Genomic DNA, 17,198 nt, shown 5'->3' on the forward strand with positions numbered 1-17,198 from the left:
TTTTTAACGAACGAATGCTAGTATTACCCATTTGATAATAAGCGTTTCAGTCGACTGAAGTTCTAGAACGTGCGAGAACGTCACATCCGCAGCGCATAGTCACACCTCACTGCCAACGCAAAGTGGACTAACCCCCTTAATTGGAAATGTTGAATGAATTCGAGCGTAGAGAGAGAGAGAGAGAGAGAGAAAGAGAAAAAGAGAGAAAAAGAGAGAGAAAGAGGATGGCACATTGTTACTGTCGCGAACTATAGAGCTTCGATGCAGGAAATCCTCGTGGATACACACACCTATACACGTTTCCCGGCATTGCACGCGAACCTGCGTTATACTTTTTTGGATATTTTTTTCCCCTTTCCTCTTTTCCCCTTCCCTCCCCCCACCCCACTCCTCCCACTCCATACAGTTTTTCTATTTTCTCTTTCTATTTCTCCCAACACTCTTTTATCGGATCGCAAATCCAAACGATTCGTGCAACGTGCAACCGGCAAGACGAGAAAACCCCGTTCGTTAACACATTTCGTACTGTTCGCTTAAAAAGAAACATTACGCATAGTGTCTCTATTTCAATAGAGATTTTTTTATTATTATTATTATTATTATTATCATCATAATCATCAAACATCGTTATAATATTTTTCGTTAAAGTTTTGTTTTCTTTTTTTTCATTTTCGATTTCGAACGAAATAATTTACATATCGAATTACTATTGCTTATTAAATCGAATAATTGTAATTATTTAACGTGCAAGTTGAATACGTTTATAGAACAGTGAAGTTTTTGAAATGCTTCTAACAAATGTAATTTACATTGATTCCGTTTTATGTAATTGCATTATAAAGTGAATATATTATTATTAAGAAATAAGGATTTATAAATATATATGACTAAAAAGGCTTGGGTCAATGTGATATTTTCTATACGTTTATCACTTAATTTTATCGAATGTTTAAGACAACTAGAAGAAAATAGGCTATCATCATTGATATTTATCGCAAAATACAAACAATAACGAATGCGTAGTCTCGAAGTGATACACCGTTGCACACGTGTATGCGAGAGCTATGATAATGGCTAATTGTAAGATCAGAAATGAAAATAACGAATAAAAAGACGTTGGCGAGAAAAAGCGCATGATAAAAAAAAGTGAATAAGAAAACGTGTGTAGAAATGTTTGTGTACAAAAAAATGTTACATATTCATTAAAAACTTTTACAATCTATAACTCTTTTTTTCTCCCACAGCGAGTCGTAGTAAATTCTACTTTTATAAAACATCGTGTATTCGAAGAAGTAGACCATCTATAACCTTCCGCTTCAATCTCTGCTTTATTAGTGAATTGTCTCTTGCATCGTCGGAAAAAAAAAAAAAAAAGAATTTGTTTAAACCATTTCTGTGCGGTTACGTTTTGTTATCATATATTCTCGAAATACCATGCACATATTATACATGTTTCTGTAATTTTTATAATCAATTTTTAAATTCAAAAAGCAACCATGCGCTTGGTTATATACTTGATTTAACCGAAAATTGTAAATTTACATAAAAATCGTAATACAAAAGTATACGTCTATCGAGTTAAAGTTGCACCGAGATTTGACCGATGCATATTCGTATATCTTCGTATATTTGCATACAAATTTGAATTGTGCAAATCGCGCAAGAGAATAAAACAAGTTTACTACTGTTGTTAAATTACGAAAAACCTTACGCGAACTTTTTCGTTTATCCGATATACTCTCCACATTTTTCGTCGCTTTCTTTTTTAATCGTAAACGACGACATCAAACAACGATAATGAACGTTTCTCCAATGAAACTTTTTTACTACCGTCGATGATCTTCGAGTTATTGTAAAAATGCACCTATGCACGACAAAGAAGAAAATCTCATATAAAATTTTTAAATCGCGTTTAGAAAAAAAAAACGCAATAGATTTTATCGTTCGTTTTTATTAAATAAATAAACACTTCCGTTGGAATATTTTCACCGAATCGGAAAACAAATATCTATTGTACACATATATATATAATGTTTCCATAATTTACTTCTATTTTTCCTCTCGAATAAAATAAATAAAAATGGTCGATGAAATCCAGTAAATGTAAAAAGTATTTCTTTTTCCCTTTCTTTTCTCAATTCGATCGAAAATTGTATCTCCGAGAAGTTCGTAGCTTGACTTATACCCACATAAACTCGCTCCGAATCGTTATCATCGATCGCTTAGGTCAAACTCGTGGCCCGTTCCAGTTTCTCTCTATCGCATATCGTAGATTTTCCATAGAAAAGTGTCCCATTCCCGCGCACTGCGCCGTACACGTGCGCAAAGAACACATCGAGGCTGTTACAAATCGAAGATAATGAACCAACGTATAAATCGAGATAAATTAAAACGTATTTTAGAAAAGAAAAAAAAAAAGAAAAAAAAAATAAAGAATCAAACAGCATCGACTTTTGTTTTCATTCGATGTACGAACGCAAATTGATTTTCTCTTGAATGTTTTTGAGAAATCTTCTATAATTTATGTAAAATTTTTCAAAACCTTTTTTTTTATTCTCTCTTCTTTTTTTTCTTTTTTTTCAATATAACTCTCTTTACAGTAATTTTCTTCCGATATTCCAAAAAAAAATACTCGTCGTAAGAGGTATGAAAGAAATATTACACGCGATCAATAATTTCGTTTCCTTTGAAATTTTTATGTTTCATACGTAAAATAACGTAACGAGTGTGTTCTAGATATTTAAGTAACCTTTTTTATAACATATACAAAATGAAAAAAAAAAAAAAAAAAAAAAAGGAAGAAAGAAAAATGAACTTTGGACAGACAAGGAAGATTATTTTTGATCTACGACGAGTTTTTTTAGCTTATTTCTATAAATAACAAAAATGTTTTGAGGAAAAAAAAGGTCAAAAAGAAGCAAGCGAAATCTATAAATATCTATGTATATATAGTGTAACAACGATCTAGCAAAATGGGCATAAGAGAAGCAACGATAATGAGTGTTAGGTGGATAGTAGATAGGTCGTATATACCGGGTGAAATAAAAATACGCGGCTAAACTTTCAGGAATAGATTTCTCATACGTAAAGAAGAAGAAAAATAGGTTATATCAACATACATAGTTCAGAAAAAAAAAAATGTTTCATTTCTGATTTATAAGACTTTTCAAGCACTAACTCAGTAACCATAAGTTTCTCCAACGATAATAACTCAATGCGAAACGAGTTGAGGTTTACATTTAGATAAGAAATGGAAATTCTCTCCGAGCCGTGTATCATACATAATTCCAGCAACTAAACATAATTGAAATATACTAATATCCCATTTGAAAGTCTCATAATTCAAAGCTGAAACATCTTCGGACCCATGTTAATAAGATCTATTTTCTTCTCTACATATATGAACCGTTCAAGAACCATAAACGACTGAACTGAAGTATCAAAACACTTGGCCGATGCTTGATTATTCAGTTTCAAAATAAATTTCTTTAATAATAATAATAATAATGTAATTATGTAACATTGTTGAATAACAAAATGTCGTATAACTTTTGAACAATAAATGATATGACAAGTTACCTTAATTTGTCAAAATTTCTTTATTTTTATTCGTATATGTAATATTGATTTGACAAATAAACGTCTCATACGTGGAATTTACTTGACGAAGTTTATCTCCCGTAGTTTTGTGACACACACTGTATACGTTGTAGATATATGTATCATCGAGACAAGACGGGTCTTGTTCGAGATCTACGAGCCGGCAAAGAAAGATGTCTGAAGATAAGAACCGTTGGTCGTGCGAAAAACGAAAGAGTGCTACTGTATACAATATACACGCTTATTCAATATCACACGCATGCTTTCTCTTTTTTCTTATTAATGAACACGACGTACGGTATCGCTATGAAAATATATCATACGCGAGTAATGTATAATCAGCGTATGAGTAATAAACGAAAACCCAAGCATAAACCATAAAAACGCGAGATCAAAAACAAAAGGTTAAACATTCGTCTCGTATCTATACGTTTAAATCGATGCAGTATGATGATGCTTTCTATAAAGAAAAAAAAAAAAAAAAAAAAAAAAAAAAAAAAAAAAAAAAAAAAAAAAAAAAAAAAAAAAAAGAAGAGAAAAACATTTATCAAAACAAGTAATCAAATCGTGAATTTCGTTTCACCTGTAAATAATGTTTTCGATGACAAGCGCATCACATTCGCGTTTATCCGTTCATAACTAACACGAGGAAATCAAGAGAGTGAGAGAGAGAGAGAGAGAGAGAAAGAAAGGGGATGGTAAAGAGGATGAGCGAGCGTTAAAAAATAAAAGAAGAAATTTGTCGAAGCAAGTAAAATTTAGTGTGGCCCCAATTCGGCCCCCGCGATAAAAATCAACCGGAAATGCGGGTTACGTTCATACGTGGAAAATAATATGAGTATTGAAACGATAAAATTGTCGCATTGATGTCGGCACGTGATCATGCAAGGGAAAACACTCTCAATAGTTTACTTTTCAAGTTAAAACGTTTCGAAATAAATAATGTTTGAAAAGATTTATATAGTAAAATGGGGGAAAGAGAGAAATAGTAAATTGAAAAAACGGATGAGTCACGGAGCAACTCCTAAACACTTTGAAATGAAATAATCCGGCCATAAGTTTCGCGTACATTCAAAAGACAATTATAATAATTAATTCTGCGCAGTGAGGAGAGGGAGTGGGGGAAGGAGTGAGAGAGAGAGAGAGAGAGAGAATGAGTAAAAGAAAGGTTGCAGAATAGAACGCGTGGCATGAGAGACGTGCTTATGGAGGCGGAATGAACACAGGTAACAAAAGAGTCGTTCACCCTGTTTTATGTTAACAAATATCGTTGCACTAACAAGCTGGTGGTCGCAGAGGGAGCCGCAGGCAGTCACCTATGTCGCTGCAAATAAATTAGGCGTCCCTTTCGACCTACTTGCGTAATTAAAGTCCCCTTTTCATAGCGCTAAGAGAAACGAGGAAACGTGTGGTACGAAGAGAAGGAGAGAAAGAGAGAGGGAAAAAGAGAGAGAGAGAGAGAGAGTGAGAGAGAGTAAGAGAAGAAGGGAAAGAAGAGAAGTGCAAGTATAGGTCGATTAATTCTCGGTCAGTTGACCGATCTTGCACCTTCTTTCCTTATTTCTCTTTTATCTCAATCTTCTTCGACAATTTACTTTTAAATAAATACTACTCTTTTTTTTATCTCTAACTAATAAAACTTTCATTTAATCGAGCTGATCTCGCTCGTTCGTTCGAGGACGCTTTTAAATCTGTGTACATTGACTAATTCTTAAATAGCACGAATTAGATAACAAATTAAAAGACAAATAGGCTCTCAAAAGTGTCTTTATATGTTCCGTATGAAACGTGCGACGAGGGAAAAAAAATCTTACTCCGACGAGAAAAATGAAATGTTAATGGACGTTTAATGAGAATTACGATGACTTTCCGCGATAAATGCGCAATTTAGTTCCGCTTTGGTTTTTAATGAAGAGGTGTGTACTTAAGGGTTATACCTTCCATAGATATACAATCGCATTTGATAAGTAAACGCATCATATAATATTATTGGATTAAATGAAACCAATTAAATATTTTTTTTTTGATATATACAATTTTTGAAAAGTGAAAATTTGTCACGATCAACCCTGTACCATTTGTTCGTTGTCAAGAATTTGACGTATACGATTAGGTAAAATTGAAATCCATCAAAATAGCTCGTTAGTAGTCGCATCCCAAAAGAGACTCCTCGTTGACAAATTTTTGCAGTTTTTTTCTGCTCCTCTTTCTTTCTTCCTTCCTTCCTTCCTTCCTTTTTTTTATCTCACTCTCGTATCATCTCCGACTATATGTCGGCTTGCCCATTAAAACGGCCGGGTGCAATTATGTTTAAAAATAGCGAGAGACTCGAGGAGGAACGTCTGTTGCGCTCGATTGCATCAGACACCACGACGACAGCAACGAAGACGACGACGTCGACAATGTTAACGTTGCTTACGTTGACAAAGTCAGAAAAATGCAACTCTTTCTCTATCTCTCTTTCTCTCTCGCTCTTGCTATCTCTCTGTTTCTTCGCTTGATCTTTCTAATTACTGCCATTTTACTTTATCCAAACAAACCATACGATCACATTTGAAAATACCAACCTAGCGTTGAGAATGAAACGTTTTATTTGAAATATGATTAAGGACTCAATGTAAGTCTTAAATGTAGATAAGATAAATACGCGGCAACATTAAAACGTTAGAAAAATGTTGAGAAAAAAATACATTGAATTTAGGATTTATTAGCGTATAATTATGCGAACGTGTATTCTTGGATCATTGAGATTTATCGTGTTATCTAGTATATTTTGCTACGATCGGTTTTTGCAAAAATCGATGTCTATAATTTAACTTTTAAAAAAACAAACAGCAAGAATATTTGAAGCTTATTCGATCGACCAAAATTGCTTAGAAAATGTATAATAAAATGAACGAATGGTATAAAACTCGTTTGCTAACTAACATGCTTCGTCAAGTGTAAAACTGTTCGCCATGAAATGTCACAACAAGAATTAAATTTCTAACCGGGTTTAGATAGCGTTTGCAAATAATCAAGGGAAAAGTTAATACTCAAAGAAGAAAAAAGACAAAAAATGTTCATACGTTGTATTTGTTTCTCTTAGATTGTGTTTGAAATTAATTAGCCGTACGAAAGAATATTATACGATTAAATAACAATGGGGCAAAAAGAATAATAATATCTTTTGTTAGATTCTCTTCAACGTTTCCTATGTAATAATAACATACATACAAGGAGGTATATTTTTATTGATATGTAATACCAAACAGACATTGCAACTAATAAAGACTAAATGTAAATGAACTCACTCATCGCGTATCTCGCATCACAATGTTCCGAGTGTTTTAACAATTTGCCTGTAGAACGTTTCAAGTATCGGGTCATTGTTCTAAAAGATTGAAACGCTAAGATGCGTTAAGCCGTGTTTCCGGTATACACAAGAAACTACTGTTTGATGCGTACGATTCTTTAGATTCGAACGAGAATATTAACAGAACCGAAAGATAACATTTTCATTTTGTCACATTTGGTGTACCCAATTTAATTGAAAGTAAATTTGGGTGTTATTAAAGTTAATGGCTATCACTAATATTTCTTATTTGTCGATTTAAATAATGATACGTAATTTAACTGCAATCATGCCTATCAAAATTGGGGAGCAATCGTTCACTTTTAGGTAAACAAAAAAAACCCATAAAATGTACATTATTCATTTCTAAAAAAAAAAAAAAAAAAAAAAAAAAAGGTGAATATATTATTCATGATCCAATTGGCTACAATCTATTTATCTATTTATAATCTATTGGCTAAATCTCATTCTATACGATAATATATGTTTTTTTTTAAACTGATCACGATAGGAATGAGTATGCACGTTAAATAACTGAAAAAACTTATTCCTAAAAAATAAGGAAGCAGTGATAATAATTATTTTCAAAATACTAAATTTGGAATGATTCCTATAGTAGAGACAAAAGAGTAAAAAAATAAATAAATAAAGAAAGAACGGAAAAGAGAAAATTGATGTAACAACTTGTACATGGATGCCGCAAATTTCGTAGATAAGAGGCTTGAATAATGCGACTCTGTGATCGCCGATGCAAACTGAAGAATTGCTCGGCAGATTTAAATCACACGGTCATCGAACAGAGCTAGTACGAAACGAGACGAGCAAGGAAGGAAGAAACGAACGAAACGATCTTCTTTCCGAGCCCTTCAAGGTTTTTTCCTTGAGTCTTCCTCTCACCCGTTCGTGTACTTTCCATCTTCTCCTTCCTCTTTGCTTACCAATCTCAATAGGAACCTGGACAAGCCGTGAAAAGCAAAAAGAAACCGGGGTCTTCCTGCCTGCGTTTTTATTTTCTATTTTTTTTTTCTTTTTCTTTATCGCTTACCATCGTCTTAACTCGCGGAAAAAGACTATCGAGGGAAAAAGAGAGACAGAAAATAAGAAGAAGAAGAAGAAGAAGAAGAAGAAGAAGAAGAAGACAAGAAGAGGTCCTGTAGAGCAAGAGAACAAGACGAAAGCAAGGTAGAGTTACGGCTTACATAACGACGACAAATAACGCTAATGAGTCCTACTTCACCTTTGTTTCTCTTTTATTCTTCTTTATAAGAAAGAGAGAGAGAGAGAGAGAGAGAGAGAGAGAGAGAGAGAGAGAAATAATACGCTTCGACTAATTCTATACTTTCTGAAAATATTTTCTTCTTATCAGAAAAACTGCTTGACGATAAGTGCATAATCGATCGAAAGTGTATTATATGCGAAATATATAAGAGTAAGTAGACACACCATTAAAAGAAAATATTTGATATTTTTACAAGGATAAAGTGATCATTAAAGTGCTTAGAGGAATTGAAGCGTATCCGACCTAATTATATACCGTGTGAGAGAAAGAGAGAGAGGGAGAGACTCGCACCGAGAAAATAACGATGCAAGCAAAAATATTTGTTTCCTTTTCTTTTTCTTTTTCTTTTTCCATTTTATTTTTCGATCGTCTTCGTTCTCGACTTATTTGTGTTAACGACAAAAATGAACGATAATAATCGTTAGACAGTTATGAATATGATAACGAAATATAGGTCGAAATAAACTATGCAATCATTCGAATAGACATATGATGCATATATATATATGCATATGAAAATCAATGAATGGGTACGATTAACGTAAGCGTGAATAAATTGAGATATCCCAATCTAAAGAGCTTTTTTTTTTAATAGAATATAACACGATTAGAATAGTTATAAATAATATTTACTTTTACGCTTGATGTGATATCGTATTTTCCATCACACATTTACAAATAATTATTATTTTACCAGTCCAATGGTTTGACACGATCGCTAGCCGACATACGCGCGTATAACCCGACATTGTTTATAAGGAAGTAAAAGATAGAGCGAGAAAAAGGCGCCTTTTTTTTGTCGTGACAGATAATGGATGTTTGATTCGCCAATACATAAATACGCTCGACTAACAGAGTTATTCAAGTCCATCTCGTGTCATTCAGTAATTTTTCTTAATCACCCGATATACGCACACGTTCACGCTTATACGGTGTATATATCGATTATCCTCGTTAATCTTGTTTTATACGATACTTCTTAGAAGATGCTGTCGAGATATTCTATGCTTTATTTAACGTCATATTGTATCACGATTGATAAATTTAGTTTAAGAATAATACGAACAATTGTGTGCGTTAGATCGAGATAAATATATATCATATAAATATTTGAAATTTGCGCGTTAATTCAAATCTAAATGCACATTGATTAATTAATATAACACGTGTGGGGTGGATAATAAATTAGCGTGAAAAAAGAATGCTCACCTGGACTGGTCTGCCATGATAGACCACCGATGAACATTTTCCTAGAAAAAAAAGATGATTCCATCAGCATCGCCATCAGCCAAGCTTCAATGTTGAAAGACGAAGGCGAAGAAAGAGAAGACGGGGTAACTGCCAGCAGAGGGTAACTTCCGGTATCTCTTAACCCTCTGCGCAGTCTCCGTTTCTCGACGGCAGGTGTCACCACACATCAACCAACAACCAAAAAACTCACGAACGATATTTTTTGCTTTTACATTTTCCTTCTCTCTCTTTTGGCAATTTTTCTTTATTTTTATTTTTATTTTTTTTCCTTTTCTTTTCTTTTTCTAGAACTCTGCTCGATCTCGATACGGTGGGGCCAATCTTGAGGAATACAATTAATTTCGGAAGATAATTTTCATCACAAACAATAGCGATTTCATCTTGAACTCGCGGCTACCCCCATATCCCCCGATACTCTCGTAATCGCGGGCACATCGAAGTCTAACCACCCACGCAGGAAAAAAATAAACAAAAACCGCGGGAAATTCAAATTCGATCGTTCAACCATAGTTTGCCGCCAATGCAATAAGGTATTTATCGTCCATTAAGCTTGATCGAAACGAGAACATTTCGGATAAAAGCATCGAAAGCTTTGTTCGTGAATGAAACACTCTCGTCGTGACTAAATAGATCGATAAGTACGCGCGAACAAGATCATCTGTGGCCGCCGATCTAACGACCACGATTATAATTCACCACGAAAGGGACGAAGAGAAAAACAAGGACGACGACGACGACGACAACGACGAAAAAACGTGCGCGTAATACGCAAGATCGTAAAACGACATTTATATTTAACGAAGATAAAAACCGATTTTAATACCACTTAAACGGAGTAATCAAAATACATCGAAACCGGTAATTATCTTAGGAGCTTCCTCCGTTAACATCCTTCCACCACTTGAATATATCTTTCCGAACGATTCGCGCGCACGTGTAATCTTAAATCATCCATAATGATAATCTAATAAGTATATATTATAAGCGTCATTAGCGTAGAAAATGAGCCAATGAACGGGCTAACAAGTGAGCGCCGAGGAGAAAACAAACAAAAAATATATCCTCCCGTTTTTCCCCCCATTTAGGAAGAATTTTGACCGGACGCTAATCATCTCCGAGTCTCGTTATCATAATTAATATACGTAAAATCTCGCGTAGTTAGTCGCGTAGATGCTAACGAAGATAACGCTCTCTCGCATAATGGTCGTAATCACGTGGTAGCGCGTTCGAACATCGATTTTCTGAGGCACGACAGCCTCGTTGTGAACTCTCCCACCCACGCGCTTGCTTTTCCGTCTATCCTTCTCCTCTCTCCCTCCCTCCTATCACGTTTTCTCTGCTCCTCTCCACACTCTCTCCTCCGTTCCTTCTAAAGCGATTCTAGGCGTCGTCTCCGTTCTAATACTTTTACGTGGTAATCCGGTAAACGTATGCCCATTTTCAAGGAGATTAAGACACGACGTCGTCGACGAAGAAATCTCTTTTCTATTTCCCCCACCCTCTTAACTCCGATCAACCCCTCTTATATAGATCGCGCTAAATCGATCATTTCTTTCTTTTTTCGTTGTCGTTGTTTTGTTTAGTTGAAGTTTAACGATAAAGTAACGATCGAAATGAAAATACCAGATTATTTCGCGTGCTATTTTCATCGACGTGTTTGAAATACGATAAGGAATGACATGAACTACTAGCGTTTTTCTTTGTGGATCATGTGGTCAGCAACCCACACGTAATTCGACCTGAAGAATTGGAACGCAACGTAATAACTTCGTAAACTCTGGACACAACAACAACGATCACGACCACGACCACGACAATGACAGCATAAAACGATTGTTGTTTCGATGCAATTTTTGTTTTCCTAATTAACATTAACCGGGGCCTGCGAACGTCCGATTAATTTATTATTCGATGAGAAAATATTCAACATAAATGCAGCTGAATTGAAAGGGGTGAAAATAAATAAATAAATAAATAAATAGAGAAAGAAAGAAAGGAAGAAAGAAGGAAGAAAGGAAGGAAGGAAGGAAGAAAAGAGTATCCTTTGCTTGGCGGCAAACCATTCTCCTCTTTGGAGTTTCTCTCGGATCTTCCCATTCATTTACCCTTCTTTCGCTCCCTCTCGCGCGTTTCACGCGGACCAAAGGGGATGTCTCTGGCGAGAGGTAAGGGGATAGGAGGATGCCGAACGCGCTTAAAAGAAGGCGCCACTGGTACGAGGACAGAGAGCACACTATACCGTGACACGCATATTCACGCGCCCGGCAAACAAACACCACGCGCGCGTTTGCTCCACCGAATGACAACAGCGACGACGACGATGACCACGACCACGACCACGACGACAACAACAATAATAACAACAATAACAATAACAACAACAACAACAATAATAATAATAATAACAAACAGCAACATCAACATATATACATGTGTTTATATATACATATATATACGAGTGCATATATATATATATATATATATTTAAACACATATGATATACATATGTTAAACAAAGAGCATCAATAAATAGAAATAACAGCAATTAAAAGGCACGATGCGCACGATAATAATCCGGAACGGCGGGCAGATCAAAGAAAGAAAGGATTAAGACGGTATATCGGATATGCGATTATTATCTCTAGTAACCACTCGCGCGATATATAAATATAATAAACACAAGCGAGAGATTATCGTCGCGTATTTTACTTTTTTTTTTCTTTTTCTTTCCCGATCACAAGAATCTACGGAAACCGTAGTTGTTTTCGGTCGATACTATTAAAAACATTGCTGGTGGATGTAGGTGGACGATCGATTTTGGCGTAAGCATGAAGATATGTACCCTGGATCGTTGGGCACCTCGGCGGGCGAGCCGCTCGCCACGATCTCCTGATTCTGAGATTCCATAATGGCGCGCGGCGCACGGCTCGTTGTCGTCGCAACGCTCTCGCCTTTTCCCCGGAGTATCACGGGTTAAATTGAATAAAGCACGGCTGTTAACAGTGAGAGAGCCGCTCTTCTCGAAAATAAATTTCTCCTTGATTCGTCCTCGTGCGACGGCAGGACGACGACGTCGTCGTCGTCGTTCTTTTTCTTCTTCTTCTTCTTCTCTTGTATTATGTTGTTTTGTTGTTGTTGTTGTTGTTCTTCCTCTTGTTCTTTGTTCGTTCGTTCGCGACGACGACGACGACGATGATCACGAGACGAAGACGACGACGACGATGATGATGATGATGATGATGATGATCTTCCCCTCGTCGTGTACGTTGCGTTAGCCGACGGTGACAAACTGTATCCTCCTCCTTTTCCCTTTCGAAAAACAACGTCTTCGACGACGACAACAACGACGACGACGACGACGACGACGACGACGACGACGAGAGAGTGTCTTCTACTTCTGTTACTCTCCACGTCGTTGATTAACAAGTAGTAATAGTAACACTTAATCGTGCAATTGCGAAAGAAGGAGAGAGATAAAATATAACTACACGGCACGTCTTGTATCCCCGTATTACGACGTCTCGTCGCGTTCCTTTACACGCGACGTATTTCCTCGTAGTATTATTATTGCGGAGTAGCAACAACACACAACCAGGATGACAACTAGGATGACAACGATAACGAAACGTACGGCGAACTAAAATTGCACGTACGTCTCGTATTCGTCTAAGATGTGATAGACTATTCCGGAGTGCTCGCGCCAAGCCGGTCGACGACGACGAGGACGACGACGACCGACGACGACCACGACGAGGACGAGGACGAGGACGACGACGACGACGACGACCACGACGAGGACGTAGGAACGTAGAAGGAAGAAGACGAAAACGACGAAGACGAAGACGACGAGCGCGACGACGACGACGACGACGACGACGATGATAACGAGACGGCAGCTACGAAGAGGACGGTTCACGACGAAGAGAAACAACCAGCAGCTTTGATGTCTTCTTTATTTTACTACTTCTTTTTCTTATTTTTCTCTTCTTCTCGGTGTGTTCTTCTCTCAGTTTCACACGTTCTTTCACTTTCTCTCGCGCGCGTAATTCTCTTTCTTTCTCTCTCTCTCTCTTTCTTTCTTTCTCTCGGTCGGTCGCTCTCGCTCTCTCTCTCTCTCTCTCGCGCTCTCTCTCTCTCTCTCTCTGTCTCTCTCTCTCTCTCTCTCTCTCGCCACACTCTCCCCTACTACTGACTACTAAAAACTAAGGAGAAGGTGAGAGGTTACGTGGCTGCGCGGTACGGCAACTACTGATGACGGGCGGCGGCCGGTACTCGGACGTGCGACGCGCTCTGCGAGAGGTTCGACGCGACACTGCGCTCTCGGCGCGGGGCGGGGCGGGGCGGGACGGGGGGTAGGCTGGGGGAAGGGGCGTCGGGTCGGGAGGGGGCCGCCGTGAACGTAGTGGTGGTGCGGCGTTAGCGGGGCGCAATCGGGTCGTCACCGGTGCTGGTGGGACGGGAGAGGAGAAGCTTGCGCTTGCGCTTTCGAAACCAAGAGGGCCACCGTTGCCGTTGCCGCTGCCGCTGCTGCTGCCACTGCTGCGCTGCTGCTGCTGCCGTTGCCGCTGCCGTTGCTGCTGCCATCCGACGCGGTCAGCTCGACAGGAAAAAGGCCGACCACCTACTCGCCTGCACTACTGAAAGGAGCCGATGCCAGCTCTAACGTTATGCCAGATCGCCTACTATGGGTGGTCTTTTTATCAAATGTAGTGGTTAATCATTCTCTTCGATGAGAAACTATCCTTCCTTTTTTTTCTTTTTTTTTCTTTACTTTTCCTTCCCCCCTTTTGAAATCGTTAATAGAATTTTTACTTAATTGAAATGAAACGAAACGAAGCGTTAATTTGTTAAACAAGCATAAGCAGATAAATGATAAAATAGGTCAATCGATTGAAGTATTGATAGACATTGGAAAAATCCTATTACTACCACTTTTTGAATATCTTTTATTAGATACGATCGTTTGCTTTATCTCGATGAACGGTACCTCTATGCACTCGAAACAACAAAATTGAATCAACGAATAATTCGTTGATAATGCATACGATGGAATAATTTACCTGTGCTTGATACTATAATGGATTATTATTTGCATTTTGAAATTTATCATAGAAAGAAGATATATATATATATACTGTTGAAGAGTAATTGACCGAGAGAAATGAGTTAAATGCATCGATATTTGCGCTAACGTTAACGTAACTTGCTACTTCAGGAACAAACTACGAAGAAGATTTATCCATAATGATCGAATAGGTAGAATCGGTATTCGCAGAAATCAGATAATTCAACGCCTTCTCGTCGTTGTCGTCGTCGTTGTCGTCGTCGTTGTCGTCATCATCATCGACATTTGCGGTAGCAAGGAATCCCTAGATCCGAATGCGTCGCAGTCACGCTCGTCTACTGCTTATGACGTTCCCGATGGACCATTGGGGAGCTGTCAATCATCGTTCAGAGACTTCTCGGTGGCTCAGAACGATTACACGTTCTAGACGAACCATCTAACCGAAACTATGATAAGTTATACCGATTAACGTATCCTTTGCTTAAGCTTACGACAAATTACGAGATTATTGCATTTGCATAGTTCGTATAAGTGCATACTCTTCTATATTTAGAACGTGCACACAGATAGTTGCATCGGTAAGGTGTGCCGAAGAAAATTTCACATCATTTTACGCTTGTTTATTACAAACTTTAGCGCAAAAAAAAGCAGCTGAAACTAGAATTAGATTTTAACTGTTATTTTCTCGTTTATGTTGGCTAATGAGAATCACGATCAGATGGTCTTAAAAATCTTGTAGCCAATATAAACGAATTTGAGATGTAATTCAACAACTAAAAGTATATAAAACGAAAGTATCAATTATGCCATCGTCGTCTCTGTAAATAGACAATAAGAATGTCGATGAAATTTTTATCGACGTAATCACGATTCTCGTTCGCTCGTTACACCACCACCCCAAACGTTTGGCCGATTCTATCAGACGTATCAAAGGCTATCCGATAAAGCCTTTATTACTTTTATAGAAAATGTCATCCCGCGCACAGTTTTTCTCTATTTTATGAATTATTTCTCTCCCAATGATTTTCTAGATTTTAATTTGAATGATATATATTTAATTTAAAATTCCAATCGTGTGTTGAAAATTATATTAAGAGACGAGAAAGCCGTACTCCCACGCGATGAAGAAACAATACGAGGACGTACGATTCGAGCAAACGTTAGTTTTTCATTCGTTATAAAACGAGCGTGTTACTTCCATTCGAAAAGGTTGACACAGGTTGCGCGGCGCGTTTGTAAAGCAAAGGTCGTATTTCATGTATAGCGAGAGAAATTTATATACCTCGACAAAAGTCTCATGGTTGTTGAATAAATCCCTTGGGATAATGACTGCTCACGATTTTGAGAACCCTCGTAACCGAATTGTAATATCGTTTGTTAAGAATTTCAAATAATTTTCAATTGTTTTAATAATCCTCGCTCGTGTGTGTCGACGAATTTAAAAAATCAAATTTTCAATGCGATGATTATTTTTCGTCATTGTTTTACAACGATCCGATCCGTTGTTTGGAAAATCAACGAAGCCGTTAACCGTAGGAACTACGCACGAAAAATGATAGCACGAGAATTTGCGAAAGGTGGTAGTAGAGGGGGGAGGAGGAAACGGAATCGGTTCGTTGGGCGCAAGATTCGTCGCGTCATTCTGCCAAATCGTGAACCCGATAGACACGAGGAAAGGAAAGGAAAGTACGGGAAGAGGAGAACCGTTTGAGCAAAGCATCGAGGATCAGGGGCAATTAGTTAATTGAATTGATTGATGGATTTCATTGGCGCAACGCGCGCGTTTCGACTCAACGTCTGATTGAGAGTCTCGATTCGGGCTTCGTGTGTGCACACACAAACCCTTCTACCTCGCAGCATTTCGCACTCAATGAAGGATTCGTACGTACGTGGTTTATAGAAAGTAAGTAACGTGCTTAGCCAAAAAGAGAAAAAAAAAGGAGAGAAAAAGAGAGAAAAAAAAAGGGTAGACAGGAAGAAGAAAGGAAATATGAGTTACGATCGTTGTGTTGAAATTCGTGCTTCGTTTAAGGGCTCCACGTATAGGTATTAGAAAATGTTCTTCCCTGTGCAAATATTTGAAGAATTTGACAAAGTTATTTTAATTACAACACCCGAGTTAAACTACCTTCGCCGTTCCCAATAGAATCTACCTTTCGAGAATCATCACGACGAAGACGAAGATAAATTCGACAATAAGATTACTTCTCGCGGGTGCCTCTCGAATTAGAAACGTGGATCTGACGCGTATGGTTTAATCCAGTTTTAAAATGCGCTGCAGACACACTAATAAGTTGAAACCAGTCAATTAGAGCGCTTGCTCCGGCGTCCTAAGCAAACACTCGCAGGTGTTTGAACGGCGTTCGCGGGTATGATGGGCGCGGTCGGTGCGAGGAGGTGCGACGAGGTGCGAGGAGGTGCAAGGCCAACGAGGAAGAGTAAAAGCCTCTTCGGTATGAGGTCTGCTAATGCAATATCGCGCATGGAAGGCGAAAATAGCAAGAGAAATGCGTTGTTTCTCAACTTATAGACAAATCCTCGTACCAACTTATTATATTTTCTTTTCGTTTTTAATATTTCGAACCAACCAAAAAAAGAACACACACATTTACGTTTATTTTACGAAAACAATAGTATTGCAATGTTAATAATAATATAGTTATTTAAAA

The 17,198-nt window shown here is 37.5% G+C and overlaps 1 protein-coding gene across 3 annotated transcripts in view; it reads right to left on the reverse strand.

Annotated features, from left to right (window-relative positions):
- Positions 1 to 12,608, reverse strand: part of LOC106793645 (RNA-binding protein Musashi homolog Rbp6) — a 549,523-nt gene extending 536,915 nt beyond the window's left edge. For all 3 annotated transcript variants that reach the window (XM_014760790.1, XM_014760772.1, XM_014760781.1), the window contains exons 1-2: positions 12,307 to 12,608; positions 9,423 to 9,463 (exon numbers count right to left, since the gene is read on the reverse strand). In XM_014760790.1, the coding sequence (XP_014616276.1) occupies positions 9,423 to 9,463; positions 12,307 to 12,371 (106 nt within the window). In that variant the 5' untranslated portion in view covers positions 12,372 to 12,608. The remainder of the gene's footprint in view (positions 1 to 9,422; positions 9,464 to 12,306) is intronic.
- Positions 12,609 to 17,198: the final 4,590 nt, after the last annotated feature.

The sequence above is a fragment of the Polistes canadensis genome, unplaced genomic scaffold (genome assembly GCF_001313835.1).
Source record: "Polistes canadensis isolate GaletaPanama2010 unplaced genomic scaffold, ASM131383v1 scaffold_1, whole genome shotgun sequence".
In the NCBI taxonomy this organism is placed as follows: domain Eukaryota; kingdom Metazoa; phylum Arthropoda; class Insecta; order Hymenoptera; family Vespidae; genus Polistes; species Polistes canadensis.